General features: G+C 46.6%; 1 protein-coding gene across 1 annotated transcript in view; it reads right to left on the reverse strand.

Annotated features, from left to right (window-relative positions):
• The window catches only part of vezt (vezatin, adherens junctions transmembrane protein), an 82,252-nt gene that overhangs the window by 10,990 nt on the left and 51,003 nt on the right, over positions 1-20,259 (reverse strand). Inside the window, exons 5-9 of the mRNA XM_070897668.1 lie at positions 15,418-15,702; positions 14,251-14,397; positions 6,497-6,644; positions 3,433-3,755; positions 2,843-3,036 (exon numbers count right to left, since the gene is read on the reverse strand). Coding sequence (XP_070753769.1) covers positions 2,843-3,036; positions 3,433-3,755; positions 6,497-6,644; positions 14,251-14,397; positions 15,418-15,702 — 1,097 coding nt within the window. The remainder of the gene's footprint in view (positions 1-2,842; positions 3,037-3,432; positions 3,756-6,496; positions 6,645-14,250; positions 14,398-15,417; positions 15,703-20,259) is intronic.

Consider the following 20,259-nt stretch of genomic DNA (forward strand, 5'->3'; position numbering starts at 1 on the left):
CTGTGATTGTATGAACTGGTGCTCTCTGCTCTCTGTCCTGTGATTGTATGAACTGGTGCTCTCTGCTCTCTGTCCTGTGATTGTATGAACTGGTGCTCTCTGCTCTCTGTCCTGTGATTGTATGAACTGGTGCTCTCTACTCTCTGTCCTGTGATTGTATGAACTGGTGCTCTCTGCTCTCTGTCCTGTGATTGTATGAACTGGTGCTCTCTGCTCTCTGTCCTGTGATTGTATGAACTGGTGCTCTCTGCTCTCTGTCCTGTGATTGTATGAACTGGTGCTCTCTGCTCTCTGTCCTGTGATTGTATGAACTGGTGCTCTCTACTCTCTGTCCTGTGATTGTATGAACTGGTGCTCTCTACTCTCTGTCCTGTGATTGTATGAACTGGTGCTCTCTACTCTCTGTCCTGTGATTGTATGAACTGGTGCTCTCCACTCTCTGTCCTGTGATTGTATGAACTGGTGCTCTCTACTCTCTGTCCTGTGATTGTATGAACTGGTGCTCTCCACTCTCTGTCCTGTGATAACTGGAGGTGATGCTCTCCACTCTCTCTCCGACAGTTTAAACTGGTGCTCTCCACTCTCCAATCTGTATCTTATCTGCCGTAGCTCCATATCCCTCGATATCCCTACCTAACAAAAATCTATCAACCTAGGTTATAATATTTTCAATTGACCCCAGCTTCAATAGCTTTTTTGGGAGTGGGGAGTGGGCAGAGAAAGAGTTCCAGAATTCCACTACCTTTTTCCACGACCTGAACAACCTAGCTCTAATTTTAAGGTTATGCCCCCTTGTTCTGGGCTCTCCCACCAGAAGAAATAGGTTCCCTCTATCTATCCTATCACATCCTTTAATCATCTTAAACACCTCAATATCTTCTATAGTCAATAGAAGCCTCATCTATGCGACCTGTCCTCATAATTTAACCCTTTTAGCATCATTCTGGTGAATCTGCTCCGTACTCCCGTCAAGGCATCCTTCCTGAGGTGTGGTACTCAGAACTGAACGCACTGCTCGAGATTCAGTCCAATCAAAGCTTTATACAACATATATGGAAAGAAAATGGATGAAGCATTGGGAAAAGTTAATCAAGACATTAAAAGGAAACAGATTCAGAAAATAATCCTGGTGCAGAGAACCAGCCAGGAGAAAGCAAGAACAAGCAAGCAATTATAAAAATGACAGAAGCTCATAACTGAATGCTAGTTATCGTTTTTATAAAATTATTTTTTTTAATCTTTTAACTCTTCGTCCATTTACAGGTCTATATTTCTTTCAAAAATGTCCCCTCGATTGTTGTTTCCACAATGACAGTCTTGTTTGCTGCTGTGTATTGTTCCCTAATCAGTTGTATTCAATTAATTCTCGGACATGAGTGAAATGAGTGGCAGAACTTTCCAATGTGGATCCTTGGACAAAGTAGATGGTTTATTGGAGAATTGTGGGTGCTTTGCCCCAATTTTCTGTCCATTATTATTTAGCTTAAGCAGACTCGAATTATTCAGATAATTCCAGCCATCTTAAAGCGTTGTCATCGCCAGCATGTAAAGCGGATAGTTTAGTTCGGGGCCATGATCCAATGACGTGGCCAGTTGGATCCTGGTTGACTGATTGTAGAGTTGGAGATGATATGCTGATTTATAGAAGCATTGCTGCCCACTCTTCACGCCAGCGAGTTCATAAGGAAAAAGTCAAAGGGATCAGTAAAGGTTGATCACATTGATGTCTCGAAGAGAGCTGCGCTATTGCGGATAAAACAAATCACAGTGTTTCCAAGAGGGTGGTCCATTCACATTAATACATAGAAAATTGCAGGCACGATACCCGTGATCTTCCTGTGAACCTCGCACTGTGTCCAAGGCCCCCGCTTGGTGCTTGGAAAGTACTGCCCTGCCACATGTTCAATAGCACACGACTGATAAAAGAGGAGAATTTCAGAACAGTAAGGAGAGGATAGGTTTACCGGCAGTGGAATGGCATTTATTCAAAAGCTGGTTTGACTTTTTTAAAACCTCAGAAAAGTCTTGTTTCCAATCTTGCAAATTAGTCCCTAATTAAAAGTCATTTTCATAATGGAAAGAAAGGAACGGTGACAGACAGGGCACTGGCAATAAAGTGGTGCCTTGACACAGGATGTTGGTGAAGACAGTTTTAACCTTAAATGTGGAATTTTCTTTCACAGACTGTCGCTTTTCAATAATCTGCGTTCTTGCTGAATTAGTTAAGTGCTTTACAACTGAAATGCTTTTCAGTTCAAGAAAAATACAACTTTAGAGCTGCATTTCACTGACATGGAAACAATTGTCAGTAGCTGAAGTGGTATGACGTTAGTTCTGTTGTTTAACAGACACACAGGGGTCATGACACATACTGCAGTCATACACAGCTAGTATTGTAATTTTAGATTGACCTTCGAACAGATTACAGGCATAGCTCATTTAGAAGACCATCATTCATACCTATTAACTTGGCAAACTCATTACACAAATTGTATTGTAAAATAGTGTGAATGGCTTAAAAAAATTGAAAATTACTATTCCTGCTCGGTTTCAATGTGTGCAGAAACACTTTCCTATTTCAGCAACAATTTGCATTTAACAAAGAAAAGTCCCAAAATAAACTGCACAAATAGGCAGAAGGAAATGTACAGTGAGCCAGGAAGGGAGAAATTAGGACGGTAACTGAAAGTCGGTTGAAGAGATGGGTTTTGAGAAGATTTATCGGAGTGGTTTGGGCAGGGAGTGCCTGAGAATAGGACCGAGGTAGTGGAGAGTTCTGCCCGAGAGTTATACTACACACATTAAATGCAATCCAGATTTCCTTTTGTTTTTGTAATATTACCTTTGTTGTCCATAGACGTGTGTACTAGTTTATCCACCTGATTTCTTGTCTCGTCCCAGCAGTTAATGCTCGCTTCCATATGTGGCTGGATCGATTTAAGTTTCTGATCCAGACCATGGTACACTTCTGCTGGTATTTCATGCTGTTCTCTGGATTCGTGAAGTTTTTCCAGATGATCCTCTAAAGTAATAACCCTGTATGAAATGTGTATCGTGAAGGCATTATGTATTTTATTAGATTTACAAACCCAAGACATTTGCAACAAGAGCTCCACACATATCTATTATAACAATTGCACTAAGATTAAAGGCATTTTACGATGACAATTTATGGGGAGAGCTTTTTTCCTGATTTTCAATTCTTCAAGACACCAGTATATATAAACTGGACTAGTAGTAGAAAGCGTAAAATATTTTGGGATAGACTATTTTAAGTACTGATCCAAACAACAATTTTTAATATTGAATCATGAGATTCTGTTATTGTAGAATAGTCCATCAAATTAATCAGCACAGATCTGTAAACAGATGTACAGCGATACTTAATAACATTAATACAACACTGCATTTCTGTTACATGCATGAACTTACTCATTTAGTAGTGCTTTAAGGTGGAGCTGTAGACTTCGCACTACAGTATATACATTCTTCAGTTCCTTTGATTGTTGTTTGGTCTTAGTCGGGGCTTCCAAATTAGTTCGGTGCTGAGCCTGCCAGTGTCTATGAAATTCATAGCTGCGTTTCAATTCTTCAAGGCAAGTAGTGAGAGCATGAGGTAGATTGTGGATTATTTCTGTGAAGACACGATGTGCCGTATGCTCTGGTTTAATATGCACGGTCTGGGTTGGAGACAGTAACAAAACCAGGCGTCTGAAGAACTCTGAGCTTTGACCCACCCATAGTTGATACAGTACCTGTATGCAGAAAACATTATGCCTTAGTGCTAAACTTTTATTAAATATGAAAAGATCCATCAAAATTAATCTGGATAGTTACTGGTCTGTACATCCAAATTATTTTGCCCAGGCCACATGCAACATAGCAGGGATAATCAATTAAACGGATGCAGTCCCATAATCATCACCGTTGAGAGTGATTACCCTCCAGTGAAGGGTTTTCTTCTAGGTACAACTAGGTCCTGCACAATCATGTATTTAAAACATTTCATTAGCAATAGCAATGAAAATAATGAAGTGTTGAGTTTATCCTGCTTGTGAGACCTTTATAATTCACCTACTGCATATAAAGGCCCCAAGTTTCCACATGATTTGCTCCTGATTTTTAGGAGCAACTGGTGTAGAACGGAGTATCTTAGAAATTGGAATTCTCGTCATTTAGTTTGCTCTAGTTCTAGTCAGTTAGAACAGTTTCACTTTGGAACAGAATTTTTTTTTCAAAAGGGGGCGTGTCCGGCCACTTACGCCTGTTTTCAAAGTTTCGTCAGTGAAAACTTACTCCAAACTAACTTAGAATGGAGTAAGTGAAGATTTTTGTACGCTCGAAAAAACCTTGTCTATACTTTAGAAAATCAGGCGTAGGTTACAAATCAGGCGTAGGGAATGGGGGGGGGGGGGTTTAAAGGGAAGTTTACAAACATTAAACACTTCAGTTTTACAAATAAAGATCCATCATCAATAATAAATTATAAATACATCAATAAATCAACCAATAAATCAATCAAAAAAATTAATAAATAATTATTTTTAAAAAAATCAATAAATAAAACATTTTCTATTTACCAACTGCAGCACCGGGAGCCCTCCAACAGCGTGCTGGGATGCTCCCCCCAGTGTGTCTCTGTCAGTGTCTCTATCTCTCTGTCTGTCTGTGTGTGTCTCTCATTCTCTGTCTCTCAGTGTCTGTGTTTCTGACAGCGAGCAGAGGGGGAGGAGGGGGGTAGAGGGAGAGAGGGGGGGAGCAGAGGGAGAGAGGGGGGGAGCAGAGGGAGGGAAGGGGGAGGGATGGGGGAGGAGGGGATAAAGGGGAGAAGGGGGAGAAAGGAGATGGGGGAGGAAAGGAGATGGGGAGGAAAAGGAGATTTGAGGGGGGAAGGAGATTGGGGGAGGGGGGAGAAGGAGATTGGGGGAGGGGGGAGAAGGAGATTGGGGGGGAAGAGAAGGAGATTGGGGGGGGGAAAGAAGGAGATTGGGGGGGGAGAGAAGGAGATGGGTGGGGGGAAGGAGATTGGGGGGGAAGGAGAAGGGGGAGGAAGGCTGAACGGGCCAGGCCCGAGACTTCGGGCAGGGCCCGTCCCCAGCACCAGATTTACAGGTGGGTGGCGTTGGGTCGGGTCGGGAGGGTGGTGGGAGGTCGGTCGGTTCGGTTCGGATCGGGGGGAGGGAGAGGGAGGTCAGGTCGGGGAGAGGGAGGTCAGGTCGGGGAGAGGGAGGTCAGGTCGGATCCAGTCCGGGGGCGGGGGCCGGGGGGGGAGCAGGAGTCGGGTCGGGGGGAGGGGCGGCGGGAGCGGGAGTCGGGTCGGGTCCAGTCCGGGGGGGGGGGGGGCAGGAGTCGAGTCGGGTCGGGAGGAAGCAGGAGCTGGCCGTGGGAGGAGCCTTATTCACGCAGACCCAGTGAGGCCATTTGGCCAGGGCTAGGGGCTGTGTGCTTCAGCCCCTCCCACACAGTTTCGGGCGCCTGGAGCTACTGCACTTGCGTGCCCACTGTAGCGCGCATGTGCAGAGGTCCCGGCACTGTTTTCAGCGCAGGGACCTGGCTCCGCCCCCTACAGCTCCTGCTACGCTGCGCCGAGGGCCAGAGGACCTGCAGGGAGGTGGAGAATACGGAGGTTTTTTTTTTAGGCGCACTTTGTGGCGCGAAAAACGGGCGTCCAGGTCGGGACTGTGCTGTTCTAGGCGCGGCTCGAAACTTGGGCCCATAGAATGGGTTAATCTGGAAATAAACTACTGCTTCCTGTCTTGTATTATTCTTTGTGAGATGTTAGAAGAGGGAAAGAGAAGTGCGAGCACGTGTCTCACCTTCTGATTCTTTCTTCCTATGGGTCACTGCTTGGCCCTTGCTTGGCTTCTTCCACTGATGACACCAGGAAAACTCAGAGTGACAAACCCATGTCCTGTAACTTCACAGCACAGCCTGTTGGGAGCACCACCCACGCCCAGGCATTTATATACGAGTAGATGGAAAAAATGTTATTTGCTGCAGTCACTCACAGTTGGTTGTGCAGCAAGATAAGTGATTTAACACAATGCAACTGAGAACAGTGCTGGTGAAAACAATACCACTGATAAACCCATATATGCACTCGTGGAATAAAGTGTTCAATTCTCCATTGAGTTTAATCTAGTTAGAAATATTAAATGGGACATTATATAATTATTATTATTTTATATGGACCTTTGATAAGGAAGACATACTAAATATAATTCACAGTACAGAAAGTACAGTACAGTACATAGTATTTACAGCACAGAAACAGGCCATTCGGCCCAACAGGTCTATGCCGGTGTTTATGCTCCACACGAGCCCCCTCCCACCTTACTTCATCTCACCCTATCAGCATACCCTTCTATTCCTTTCTCCCTTATGTTCTTATCTAAATTCCCCATAAATTTTCAGATTATTAAATATTAACAAAAGTGAAACATTTGGATCTTAAGTACAAAATCCCTTTCCCATCTTGCGTTGCATTGCTCCACACCTTTAAGGGCCTGAGACTGTAGCCATCAGTCAGTTCCTGAGCCTCCTCGTCAGACACAACCTCCTTGTTCAGTCCCATGCCAAGCTCCTTTAATGGGATTGCAGACAGGTAATTGGTCACATTATCAATCTCGGAGTTGAGAGGATAGGTTTAATAATAATTAAGGTGCCATAACAAGAAATCATTGCCGGCCTGCATGCACGTAACAATACATTTTCTGAATCATATTCACGTCTTAACCAGAGTTATCAAATAAATCAAAGCAACAGATTCTGACTTGGCTCTATTAGACCGATTTATGTACTGCAATTTAATTGAAAAAAAATGTTAAAATACAATACGAGTTGGAAAAATCATACACTACCTGATTTAGACTATTGGACCATAATCTAAAGTGAGACTAGTTGATAATTGATGTCAGTAGCAACTGCAATTAAAATTAGCGACTAAGTAGACAGCATTGATATGACGGCATTGGTAGCAGTGACCACAGTCATTGTGGAGATGAAGTCCCGTCTTCATACTGAGGACACCCTCCATTGTGTTGTGTGGCACGACCACCGTGCTAAATGGGATAGATTCAGAACAGATCTAGCAGCTCAAAACTGGGTGTCCATGAGGCTCTGTGGGCCATCAGCAGCAGCAGAATTGTATTGCAAGACAATCTGTAACCTCATGGCCGGCATATTCCTCACTCTACCATTACCATCAAACCAGGGGACCAACTCTGTTTCAATAAGAGGATGCCAGGTTGGCATACCTAAAAGTGAGAAGCTGCAACACAGGTTGAGATGCATGCTAAAAAGCGGAAGCAGCATGCTATAGACAGGGCTAAGCAATCCCACATTCAATAAGGTGCCACACAAAAGGTTACTGCAGAAGATAAAGGTACGCGGAGTCAGAGGAAATGTATTAGCATGGATAGAGAATTGGCTGGCTAACAGAAAGCAGAGAATCGGGATAAATGGGTCCTTTTCGGGTTGGAAATCGGTGGTTAGTGGTGTGCCACGGGGATCGGTGCTGGGACCACAACTGTTTACAATATACATAGATGACCTGGAAGAGGGGACAGAGTGTAGTGTAACAAAATTTGCAGATGACACAAAGATTAGTGGGAAAGCGGGTTGTGTAGAGGACACAGAGAGGCTGCAAAGAGATTTCGATAGGTTAAGCGAATGGGCTAAGGTTTGGCAGATGGAATACAATGTTGGAAAGTGTGAGGTCATCCACCTTGGGAAAAAAAACAGTAAAAGGGAATATTATTTGAATGGGGAGAAATTACAACATGCTGAGGTGCAGAGGGACCTGGGGGTCCTTGTGCATGAAACTCTTTTGAGTTTATCTGGAAAAACATAAAACATTAAACCGTGCCACCCAACCTGGGTGACACATCAGACATATACAAGGCCCTTTTTTCCTTTTTTTGGGTTTTTTTTTGTGTTTTTCTTTTCTTTTTTTTTTGGGCACTAAAATCACAATTTTCCCAGTGCCCCCTATAAAAGGGAAGGGGACACTAAAAGCACCGGCAATTAAAACAAATTAAACTTTAAAACGTAAAATCAAATTAAAATTTGGTTGCCGGGCGTGATGATGCACTCCAGTCCCTCCGGTGCCCACCTCTCGCGGAAGGCCGCGAGCGTACCGGTGGACACCGCGTGCTCCATCTCCAAGGACACCCTGGACCGGATGTAAGAGCGGAAGAGAGGCAGGCAGTCAGGTTGAACGACCCCCTCGACCGCCCGCTGCCTGGACCGGCTGATGGCACCCTTGGCCGTGCCCAGGAGCAGTCCTACGAGGAGGCCTTCGGACCTACCCGCTCCCCTCCACACAGGGTGCCCAAAGATCAGGAGAGTGGGACTGAAGTGCAGCCAGAATTTCAGGAGCAGCCCCTTCAAATAATAAAACAGGGGCTGCAACCTTGTGCATTCCATAAAAACATGGAACACGGACTCTTCCAGACCGCAGAAATTGCAGGCGGCCTGGGAGTCCGTGAAGCGGCTTAAAAATTTGTTGCACGGCACTGCTCCGTGCACCACCCTCCAGGCCAAGTCCCCGATGAATAGTGGGAGGACCCCTGCGTAGAGTGCCCTCCATCGGGGACCCCCGCCTCCTCCGGACGGCCGGCGAGGATGGCAAAGTTGAGGGTGTGCAGGAGCAGCCCGTACAGGAAACCCCTCCGCGCGGAACTGAAAGGCACGGAGGGGATTTTCCTTGTGCATGAATCCCAAAAAGTTAGTTTGCAGGTGCAGCAGGTAATCAGGAAGGCGAATGGAATGTTGGCCTTCATTGCGAGAGGGATGGAGTACAAAAGCAGGGAGGTCCTGCTGCAACTGTATAGGGTATTGGTGAGGCCGCACCTGGAGTACTGCGTGCAGTTTTGGTCACCTTACTTAAGGAAGGATATACTGGCTTTGGAGGGGGTACAGAGACGATTCACTCGGCTGATTCCGGAGATGAGGGGGTTACCTTATGATGATAGATTGAGTAAACTGAGTCTTCACTCGTTGGAGTTCAGAAGGATGAGGGGTGATCTTATAGAAACATTTAAAATAATGAAAGGGATAGACAAGATAGAGGCAGAGAGGTTGTTTCCACTGGTCGGGGAGATTAGAACTAGGGGGCACAGCCTCAAAATACGGGGGAGCCAATTTAAAACCGAGTTGAGAAGGAATTTCTTCTCCCAGAGGGTTGTGAATCTGTGGAATTCTCTGCCCAAGGAAGCAGTTGAGGCTAGCTCATTGAATGTATTCAAGACACAGATAGATAGATTTTTAATCAATAAGGGAATTAAGGGTTACGGGGAGCGGGCGGGTAAGTGGAGCTGAGTCCACGGCCAGATCAGCCATGATCTTGTTGAATGACGAAGCAGGCTCGAGGGGCTAGATGGCCTTCTCCTGTTCCTAATTCTTATGTTTTTATGTTATGTAGATCAGATCAAAGCTCTGCAGTCCTGCCACATCCAGTCCTCCAGTGCGCCAGTGCAGCCTTTGGCTGCCTGAGGAAAAGAATGTTTGAAGACCAGGACCTCAAATCTACCACAAGCTCATGGTCTACAGGGCTGTAGTAATACCCGCCCTCCTGTATGGATCAGAGGCATGGAAGATGTACAGAAGACACCTCAAGTCGCTGGAGATATATCACCAACGATGTCTCCGCAAGATCCTGCAAATCTCCTTGGAGGACAGGCGCACCAACATCAGTGTCCTTGTCCATGCTAACATCCCCAGCATTGAAGCACTGACCACACTCGATCAGCTTCGCTGGGCAGGCCATATAATTCGCATGCCAGACACGAGGCTCCCTAAGCAAGCTCTATGCGGAGCTCCTTCACGGCAAACGAGTCAAAGGTGAGCAGCGGAAACGTTACAAGGACACCCTCAAAGCCTCCCTGGTAAAGTGCGACACCACCATTGACACCTGGGAGTCCCTGGCCGAAGACCGCCCTTGGTGGAGAAAGTGCATCTGGGAGGGCATTGAGCTTTTTGAATCTCAACGGCGTGAGCGTGAAGAGGTCAGGCGCAGGCAGCGGAAGGAGTACGCGGCAAATCAGTCCCACCCCGCATTCCCCCGACGAATGCGAGGTGGGACTGTGGCTCTCACATTGGACTGTTCAGCCACCAAAGGACTCACTTTAGGAGTGGAAGCAAGTCTTTCTCGATTCCGAGGGACTGCCTATGATGATGAGTCCTGAATGGTGGTGGACCATTAAACAACTAACGGGAGGAGGAGGCTCCATGAATATCCCCATCCTCAATGATGGCGGAGCCCAGCACATGAGTGCAAAAGATAAGGCTGAAGTGTTTGCAATCATCTTCAGCCAGAAGTGCTGAGTGGATGATCCATATCAGCCTCCTCCTGAGGTCCCCACCATCACAGAAGCCAGTCTTCAGCCATATCGATTCACTCCTCGTGATATCAAGAAACGGCTGAGTGCACTGGATACAGCAAAGGCTGTCGTGCTGAAGACTTGTGCTCCAGAACTAGCCGCGTCTCTAGCCAAGCTATTACAGTACAGCGACAACACTGGCATCTATCTGTTGAAAACTGCCCAGGTATGTCCTGACCACAAGAAGCAAGACAAATCCAATCAGTCTACTCTCAATCATCGGCAAAGTAATGGAAGGGTGTTGTCGACACTGCTATCAAGTGGCACTTACTCACCAATAACTCGCTCACCGATGCTCAGTTTGGGTTCCGCCAGGACCACTCGGCTCCAGATCTCATTACAGCCTTGGTCCAAACATGGACAAAAGAGCTGAATTCCAGAGATGAGGTGAGAGTGACTGTCCTTGACATCAAAGCAGCATTTGACTGAGTGTGGCATCAAGGAGCCCTAGTATAACTGAAGTCAATGGGAATCAGGGGAAAACTCTCCACTGGCTGGAATCATACCTTGCACAAAGGAAGATGGTTGTGGTGATTGGAGGCCAATCATTTCGGCCCCAGGACATCGCTGCAGGAGTTCCTCAGGGCAGTGTCCTAGGTCCAACCATCTTCAGCTGCTTCATCAATGACTTTCCCTCCATCATAAGGTCAGAAGTAGAGATGTTCACTGATGATTGCACAGTGTTCAGTGCCGTTCACAACTCCTCAGATAATGGAGCAGTCCATGCCCGCATGCAGCATGACCTGGACGACATTCAGGCTTGGGCTGATAAGTGGCAAGTAACATTCACGCCACACAAGTGGCAGGCAATGACTATTGCCAACAAGCGAGAATCTAACCACCGCCCCTTGACATTCAACGGCATTATCATTGTCGAATCCTCCACCATCAACATCCTGGAGGGGTGGGGGGTCACCATTGACGAGAAACTTAACTGGACCAGCCACATAACACATAAATACCGTAGCAACAAAGGCAGGTCAGAGGCTGGGTATTCTGCAGCGAGTGTCTCACCTCCTGACTCCCCAAAGCCTTTCCATGACCTACATGGCACAAATCAGGAATGTGATGGAATACTCTCCACTTATCTGGATGAGTCATCATCATCATAGGCAGTCCCTCGAAATCGAGGAAGACTTGCTTCCACTCTAAAAGTGAGTTCTCGGGTGACTGTCCAGTCCAATACGGGAATTACAGTCTCTGTCACAGGTGGGACAGACAGTGGTTGAAGGAAAGGGTGGGTGGGTAGTTTGGTTTTCCGCACGCTCCTTCCGCTGTCTGCGTTTGGTTTCTGCATGTTCTCGGTGACAAGACTCGAGATGCTCAGTGCCCTCCTGGATGCTCTTCCTCCACTTAGGGTGGCCTTGGGCCAGGGAATCCCAGGTGTCGGTGGGGATGTTGCACTTTATCAAGGAGGCTTTGAGGGTGTCCTTGAAATATTTCCTCCGCCCACCTGGGGCTCGCTTGCCGTGTAGGAGTTCCGAGTAGAGCGCTTGCTTTGGGAGTCTCGTGTCGGGCATGCAGACGATGTGGCCCGCCCAACGGAGCTGGTCGAGTGTGGTCAGTGCTTTGATGCTGGGGATGTTGGCCTGATCGAGAACACGGACATTGGTGTGTCTATCCTCCCAGTGGATTTGCAGGATATTGCGGAGGCAGCGCTGGTGATACTTCTCCAGTGCTTGAGGTGTCTACTGTATATGGTCCACGTCTCTGTATCACTGCAGCCCTGTAGACCATAAGCTTGGTGCCAGATTTGAGTTCCTGGTCTTCAAACACTTTCTTCCTCAGGCGACTAAAGGCTGCGCTGGCGCACTGAGGGCGGTGTTGGACCTCATCGTCGATGTCAGCCCTTGCTGATAGTAGGCTCCCGAGGTCTGGAAAACGGTTCACGTTGTCCAAGACCGCGCCGTAGATTTTGATGACCGGGGGCAGTGCTGGGAGGCGGGGTCAGATTGGTGGAGAACCTTTGTATTACGGATGTTTAGTGTAAGGCCCATGCTTTCGTACGCCTTGGTAAAGATGTAGATAATGGAGTTCGGCCTCAATGTGTGCAGACGCAAGCGTCGCCCGTGTACTGTAGTTCGATAACAGAGGATGGGACGACCTTGGATCTGGCCTGGAGGCAACGAAGTTTGAACAGGTTCCGACTGGTTCTATAGTTTAGTTTCACTTCATGGGGGAGCTTGTTGAGAGCAAGAATGAGATGGAGCATTGCAGCGAGGAAGATCGAAAAGAGCGTTGGCACGATGACGCAGCCTTGCTTGACCCCAGTGAGGACGTGGATTGGGTCTGTGATGGACCCGTTGGTCAGGATCACGGCTTGCATGTCGTCATGGAGCAGGCGGAGGATGGTGACAAACTTTTGGGGGCAACTGAAACGGATGTGCGCAGCTCCAACAACACTCAAGAAGCTCGACACCATCCAAGACTAATCAGTCCGCTTGATTGGCACCCCATCCACCACCTTCAACATTCACTCCCTCCACCACCGACGCACCGTGGTTGCAGTGTGCACCATCTACAAGATGTATTGCAGCAACTAGCCAATCCTGAATTGGTCGTATGTCACCGTTCATTCATCGTCGCCGAGTCAAAATCCTGGAACTCCCTCCTTAACAGCACTATCATCATCATAGGCAGTGCCTCGGAATCGAGGAAGACTTGCTTCCACTCAAAGTGAGTTCTCAGGTGGCTGTACAGTCCAATGCGGGAATTACAGTCTCTGTCACAGGTGGGGCAGACAGTGGTTGACGGAAAGGGTGGGTGGGGAGTCTGGTTTGCCGCACGTTCCTTCCGCTGTCTGTGCTTGATTTCCACATGCTCTTGGTGACGAGACTCGAGGTGCTCAGCGCTCTCCCGGATGCTCTTCCTCCATCTTGGGCCAGGGATTCCCAGGTTCTGGTGGGGATGTTGCACTTTATCAAGGAGGCTTTGAGGGTGTCCTTGAAACGTTTCCTCTGCCCACCTGGGGCTCGCCTGCCGTGTAGGAATTCTGAGTAGAGCGCTTGCTTAGGAAGTCTCGCGTTGGGTATGCGGACGATGTGGCCCGCCCAACGGAGCTGGTTGAGTGTGGTCAGTGCTTCGATACTGGGAGTGTTGGCCTGAGCACTATAGGTGTACCTTCACCACAAGGACTGCAGCGGTTCACTTTCTCAAGGGGCAATTAGGGATAGGCAATAAATGCTGGCCTTGCCAGTGACGCCCAAATCCTATGAACAAAAAAAAAGCTAATTTTATTAACACGAGTGTAAAAAAAAGAGCTTAATGACATTATTTATTTTATATGCAGGGATCCACGATGGCCCATGTTAGTCAGCCTTACTGAGACTAAAAATCATTGCTTTAAAATACAGTTGCATTCAGTTTTCCAAGGGCTCCAAGGGTTAGATTATGAGGAGATTTTACATAAATTAGGCTTGTACAATCTGAAATATAGATGGTTAAAGGGTGATTTGATTTGAGGATTTTGAAAGTAAGTGATAAGGTAGGTACAGAGAAACCTTTTCTGCTGGTGTGAGGCGTCTAGGATAAGGGGATATAACTTTAATCTAAGAGCCAGGCCATTCAGGAGAGAAGAGGAAACACTTCTTCACGCAAAGGGTAGTAGAAGTGTAAAACTCTCTCCCACAACAAGCAGTAGATGCTAGTTCAATTAAGAATTTTAAATCGGAGATCGATAGAATTGAACTTGTCAATGGTATAAAAGAATATGATGGAGTTAAGATACAGATCAATGATCTCATTGAATTGCGGAACAGGCTGAGGGGCTGAATAGCCTATTTCTGTTCCTATGCTTTAAATCTACCATTGCAATTTGGAAGCACAGAGTGCTTAGTGACTGGTGAGGACATTCAGAACAAAAGGATATGACTTCAGCATCTGGCAGGTGGCCACTCGAGAAGCAAGATAGGTGGATCTCAGTGATCTGTACACTGCCTTGCGAAGGCCAATGAGCTGCTGATCTTGCTGTTGCCAGGAGCTCCCCAGTTTACTTGCAGGACATGCAGCAGTCACCCTGCAAAACAAACCATTTGCTCTAAATATTGCACAGATTTCTCCTGGTTATAATTACGGCTCCGTTTGTGATTCCTTTTTTGAACAAAACCATCGGATGAATAAATGATTGTATAAAAAAACCCACATCAAACTCCATATATAATTCCACACAGAAACTCATTATCAAAGTAATTCTTCTTTAAAATGTGTGAATAAAAGGATAAAGTTTTGTAGCTTCGAAAGAAAATTTGCGTCATATGAATTCCGCCTGGAGTTAAAGTACTGGAAAATGCAGATTTAATTCTAAGTGTAGCTAAGATTAGCAAATCAGTGAAAGAATAGGAATAAAGTAAATTTTTGAGAAGTTATTCAGGATAGGCAAAGCATGAAGTGAAATATCAAGTAAAATGGTGTGGAATGACTTCTTAAAAAAAAGACTTCAGTATAATACTTAATGTATAATATTTGTTTCCTCTTCCCTCTTGGTTTTGATCAGACAATTTCATGTTAATAACTTGCATGATTGGGGACTTTGTATGAAGTTATCTCACACAGCCATACAATGACATTGGATTGGCTGAGGATAATATCGTTTATTACAGGATAGGACTTCAGCATGTGGCAGTCAGCCAACCAAGATGCTTAACCGGCAATATTCAGAGGTCTGTGTATATTGCTTTGTTACTCATTAGCTGCTATTGTAATCTTGTTTTCTTTTGGCAATCTGATGTAAAGCACTTCTCCAGACCTCACAAGATTAAAACACACGTTCTCAGGGCATGTAGGTTTATTAATCAGGTGAAAACTGTATTTCACTTGGTGATATTTCTCTCTATCTACATGCTCTGTATATTAATCTCACTGCCCCTCATATGTTTACAATTACCTGTACAACATTTAGATCTAACAAAATGAAACCACTTGATTGCAAAAGATTGATGAACTTTACATAGCAGAACAGAGAGAGACTGGAAAATAAATTAACTTCAACTACAGTAGGCACTGAAATAAAAGGCAATATTCATATAAAAGGACTCACAGCACGAATCCTCTCGAAATTACTTCCGTCTCCTGAATCTGTCGAAGGGTTTTCCGCACAAGACTGGCAAAGGTGTGGCTATCCGCCACTATATTTTTCAGACATATGCTGCATTTTCTCATGGATCGCTGGAGCCTGGCTGTTCTCCATAAACTGAAGCTTCTGAAAACTATATAAAGACTGAAGCCAAACAGGCCCATTCCTACTATGACCCAAGGGAAAGCATCACTGAGGTTGGAGGTCACGACCAGGACACTAGCAAGGATGGCCAGTACGGAAACATCCCTAAAATGCAAGACACACAAACTTAGTATTTTGGAAGTTTCCTCATATGGTCTGCAAGATACAAGAACAATGAAACAGAACAAAAATGAGTGCCCTAAAATACCCACCATTTTTGACCTAAGTTAAGAACTCATTTGTATTTCCACCTCTACAGGACTGCATTATTTTTCTCCCTCCATCAATTTTCTCCCCACGCCTTCTCTTAAAGATATTGACTTCTCCCTGGAGTGTTGGTGCCTTTATGATAACTTGCCTAAGTAGTCATTTTTCTAATGTGAGCCTAGACAGTGTCAACAATAAGTTGCATTCATGTAGCACCTTTAACGTAGTAAAAGGTCCCAACGTGCTTCATGGGTGTAATCAGACAAAAAATGACACCGAGCTGAAGGAGGAGACATTAGGAGAGGTCACCAAACGCTTGGTCAAAGAGGTAGGTTTTAATTAGGCGAGTCATCCACAGGTCCAGAAGCACCATAGCCGAAACAATCTGGACTTCACCCAACATCCATACAAGCGCAGCGATCGGGAGAGCAGGAGCCGTGGCTACATTACGCAGCGCACTGACATCAATTGCAATATCTCGGACTCAAGTCAGATAACTCAGTACAGATCAGGCTTGAACCCCGGTACACATTCTTAGTTTGAATGGTTCCGCTACACGCTCTCTTAATCGGTTGAACCACTTAAAAATGTAGAATTCTCAATGGAGTCGAGGAACTGCGACATCTAGGAGCGCAGATGCAGAGATCTTTTATAACTGAAAAAAGCTAAAACAAAGAGACTCTGGGCTTTATATATGGGACTGCATACAAAATCAAGAAGTTGTTGAATCTGTACAAGATCCTGGTTAAGTCAGTGTACTGTAGTCATGGAAAAAGTACAACGTAGATTCGTCAGGTTGGTCGGGGGACGAAAGAATAAATTCTGATGAGTGACAGAAAGACTAAGGGACCGAAATTGCCCTCCACCCCAAATGGGGTGTGGTGTGTATGCAGAAAGAGTCAGACTGAACACTGTGAGCTCAAAGTAAAGTGTGACCGTCGTCTTTTATTGCAGGTCTCCAGAGTGCCTCTCCAACCTGTGAAACCTCCTTAAATACCTGTGCTCCCAAAGGATTATGGGATCCCTTGGGACTCCAGGGGATGAGCCCTCTGGTGGCTGTACAGAGTAAATACAAGTATATAGATATAACAATACTCCCCGCCCTCCCCCCCCACAAAGTCAATAGTGTAACTATTTACAATGTGAGTCGATCTGGGGCCCTTCGTGCCCTGATTGATTGTCTCGGTGTAAAAGCTGGTGTTGTTGAATCATTTGTTGGGCCCTCGCTGGGCTGCTGCTGTGCAGCTGGCCTCGCTGGGCTGTCTGGTGTGTTGGGCCCTGCTGGGCTGCTGTGAATGATGGGTTCTGCTTCGTGGTCAACTGTGGTGCCGGTTGCCACTGGTGTGTATGTTGGGGGATCAAAAAAGGTAGGGTCCAAGATGGGTTGCTCAGGATAGTCCGTGAATCTGAGTTTGATTTGGTCCAAGTGTTTCCGGTGAATGAGTCCATTTGAAAGTTTGACCCGAAGCACCCTGCTCCCCTCTTTGGCCACGACAGTGTCGGGAAGCCACTTGGGAACTTGTCCATAATTCAATACAAATACAGGATCATTGATTTCAATCTCGCATGACACATTTGCGCTATCGTGGTATGCACTTATTGAAGCTGCCTGCTCTCTACTTGTTCATGTAGATCAGGGTGAACTAACGAGAGCCTTGTCTTAAGTGCTCTTTTCATGAGCAGTTCAGCAGGTGGGATCCCAGTGAGTAAGTGGGGTCTCGTGCGGTAGCTAAGCAGGACTCGGGATAGGCGAGTCTGCAGTGAGCCTTCAGTTACCCTCTTCAAGCTTTGCTTGATGATTTGCACTGCTCTCTCTGCCTGACCATTGGACGCTGCTTTAAAAGGGGCAGATGTGACATGTTTGATCCCATTATGGGTCATGAATTCTTTGAACTCAGCACTGGTAAAACATGGCCTGTTATCGCTCACCAGGACATCGGGGTAGGCCGTGTGTGGCAAACATAGCCTGCAGGCTTTCAGTAGTGGCAGCGGATGTGCTAGCTGACATTATCTCACATTCAATCCACCTGGAGTACGCGTCTACAACCACAAGGAACATTTTACCCAAGAACGGGCCTGCATAGTCGACATGTATCCTAGACCACGGTTTGGAGGACCAAGACCATAAACTTAGCTGCGCCTCCCTGGGTACATTGCTTGACTGCGAGCATGTATTAACACCTGTAAATGCAGGACTCTAAGTCCGCATCGATACCGGGCCACCACACGTGGGATCTGGCTATCGCTTTCATCATTACGATGCCTGGTGGTTACTGTGGAGGTCAGTGATGAAGGTGTCTCTGCCCTTCTTGGGGACTACTACTCGATTGCCCCACAGAAGGCAGTCTGCCTGTATAGACATTTCATCTTTGCGCCGCTGGAACGGCTTTATCTCTTCCTGTATTTCCACTGGGACACTGGACCAGCTCCCGTGAAGCACACAGCTTTTGACGAGAAATAATAAGGGGTCCTGGCTTGTCCAGGTTTTGATCTGCCGGACAGTGACGGGTGATTGCTCACTCTCAAATGCTTCCATAACCATGGCTAGATCTGCGGGCTGCGCCATTTCCACCCCCGTGATGGACAATGACAGCCTACTGAGAGCATCGGCGCAGTTTTCTGTGCCTGGCCTGTAGCAGATGGCATAGTTGTATGTGGACAACGTAAGCGCCCATCTCTGGATGCGGGCTGATGCATTGGTATTTATCCCTTTATTCTTGGAGAACAGGGATTTAAGTGGCTTATGGTCAGTTTCCAATTCTAATTTTAGCCCAAACAGGTATTGATGCATTTTGTTTACCTCACAGACACACGCTAACACTTCTTTCTCAATCATGCTGTAGGTTCACTCAGCCTTAGACAGACTCCTGGATGCATAAGCAACCGGTTGCAGTTTCCCGAAATCATTAGCTTGTTCCAATACACACCCGACGCCATATGACGACGCATCACATGCTAGTACCAAACACTTACATGGATCATACAACACAAGCAATTTGTTTGAGCATAACAATTTTCTCGCTTTTACAAAGGCATTTTCTTGGCTTTTGCCCCAAACCTTTTTGTAGTAAGGCATGCAGTGGTTCTAACAGTGTGCTGAGACCTGGTAAGAAGTTACCAAAGTAGTTCAGGAGTCCCAGAAACGACTGCAGCTCCGTCACGTTCTTTGGCCTCAGTGCGTTTTCGATTGCCTCAGTCTTCGCGTTGGTGGGCCTGATGCCGTCCGCCGCAATCCTCCTTCCCAGGAACTCCACTTCAGGCGCCAGGAAAATGCACTTCGAGCGTTTTAACCTGAGCCCCACGCGGTTGAGTCTACTAAGAACCTCCTCCAGGTTCTGCAGGTGCTCGACTGTGTACCGACCTGTGACCAAGATGTCGTCCTGGAAGATCACCGTGTGCGGGACCAACTTCAGTAAGCTTTCCATATTGCTCTGGAATACTGCCGCCGCTGATAGATGCCCGTTTGGAATTAAGTTATAAACAAAAAGACCTTTGTGAGTGTTGATGCAGGTGAGGGCCTTTGATGATTCCTCCAGTTTCATGTCATGTAGGCTGAAGTCAGATCCAGCTTCGTGAACGTCTTTCCTCCCGCCAGCGTTGCAAAGAGGTCGTCGGCCTTTGGTAGTGGGTATTGGTCCTGCAGTATGAAACGAATGATCGGTACTTTGTAATCGCCACAGATTCTGAAGGTGCCGTGTCCCTTGAGGACTGGGACAATAGGACTGGCCCACTCGTTGAACTCGATCTGGGAAATGATGCCCTCTCTTTGCAGCCGGTCTAGCTCGATCTCTAACCTTTTTCTCATCATGTGCAGTATTGCTCTCGCCTTGTGATGGATGGGTCGCGCCCCTGGAATTAGGTGGATCTGCACTTTTGCTCCTTGGAATTTCCCAATGCCTGGTTCGAACAGCAAAGGAAATTTGTTTAAGACCTGGGCACACGAAGTGTCATCAGTGGACGATAGCGCTCGGATGTTGTCCCAGTTCCAGTGTATCTTTCCCAGCCAGCTCCGGCTGAGCAGCATGGGTCCATTGCCCGGTACCACCCAGAGTGGTAGCTTGTGCACCGCTCCATTGTAGGAGACCTTTACGATAGACTGCCGATTACAGGAATCGGTTCTTTCGTGTAAGTTCTTAGTTTAATGCGAACTGGAGTTAAGACTGGCCTTGAGGCCTTGTTGCATCACAACCTTTCAAATGTCTTTTTGCCCACAATGGACTGGCTCGCGCCCGTGTCCAGCTCCATTGACATCGGGTGTCCATTTAGTTCAACATTCAACATTATCGGGGGACAATTCGTGGTGAATGTGTGCACCCCATGTACCTCTGTCTCCTCGAGCCGAGGCTCTGGTTCGTCGTGATCCTCCGTGGATCGGTCCTCCTCTGCAACATGGGGGTTTACAGGTTTAACAGGCTTTGCAGCTCGCCTGCACACTCGTTGGAGGTGTCCCATTGT

The sequence above is a fragment of the Pristiophorus japonicus genome, chromosome 13, assembly GCF_044704955.1.
Source record: "Pristiophorus japonicus isolate sPriJap1 chromosome 13, sPriJap1.hap1, whole genome shotgun sequence".
Lineage (NCBI taxonomy): Eukaryota > Metazoa > Chordata > Chondrichthyes > Pristiophoridae > Pristiophorus > Pristiophorus japonicus.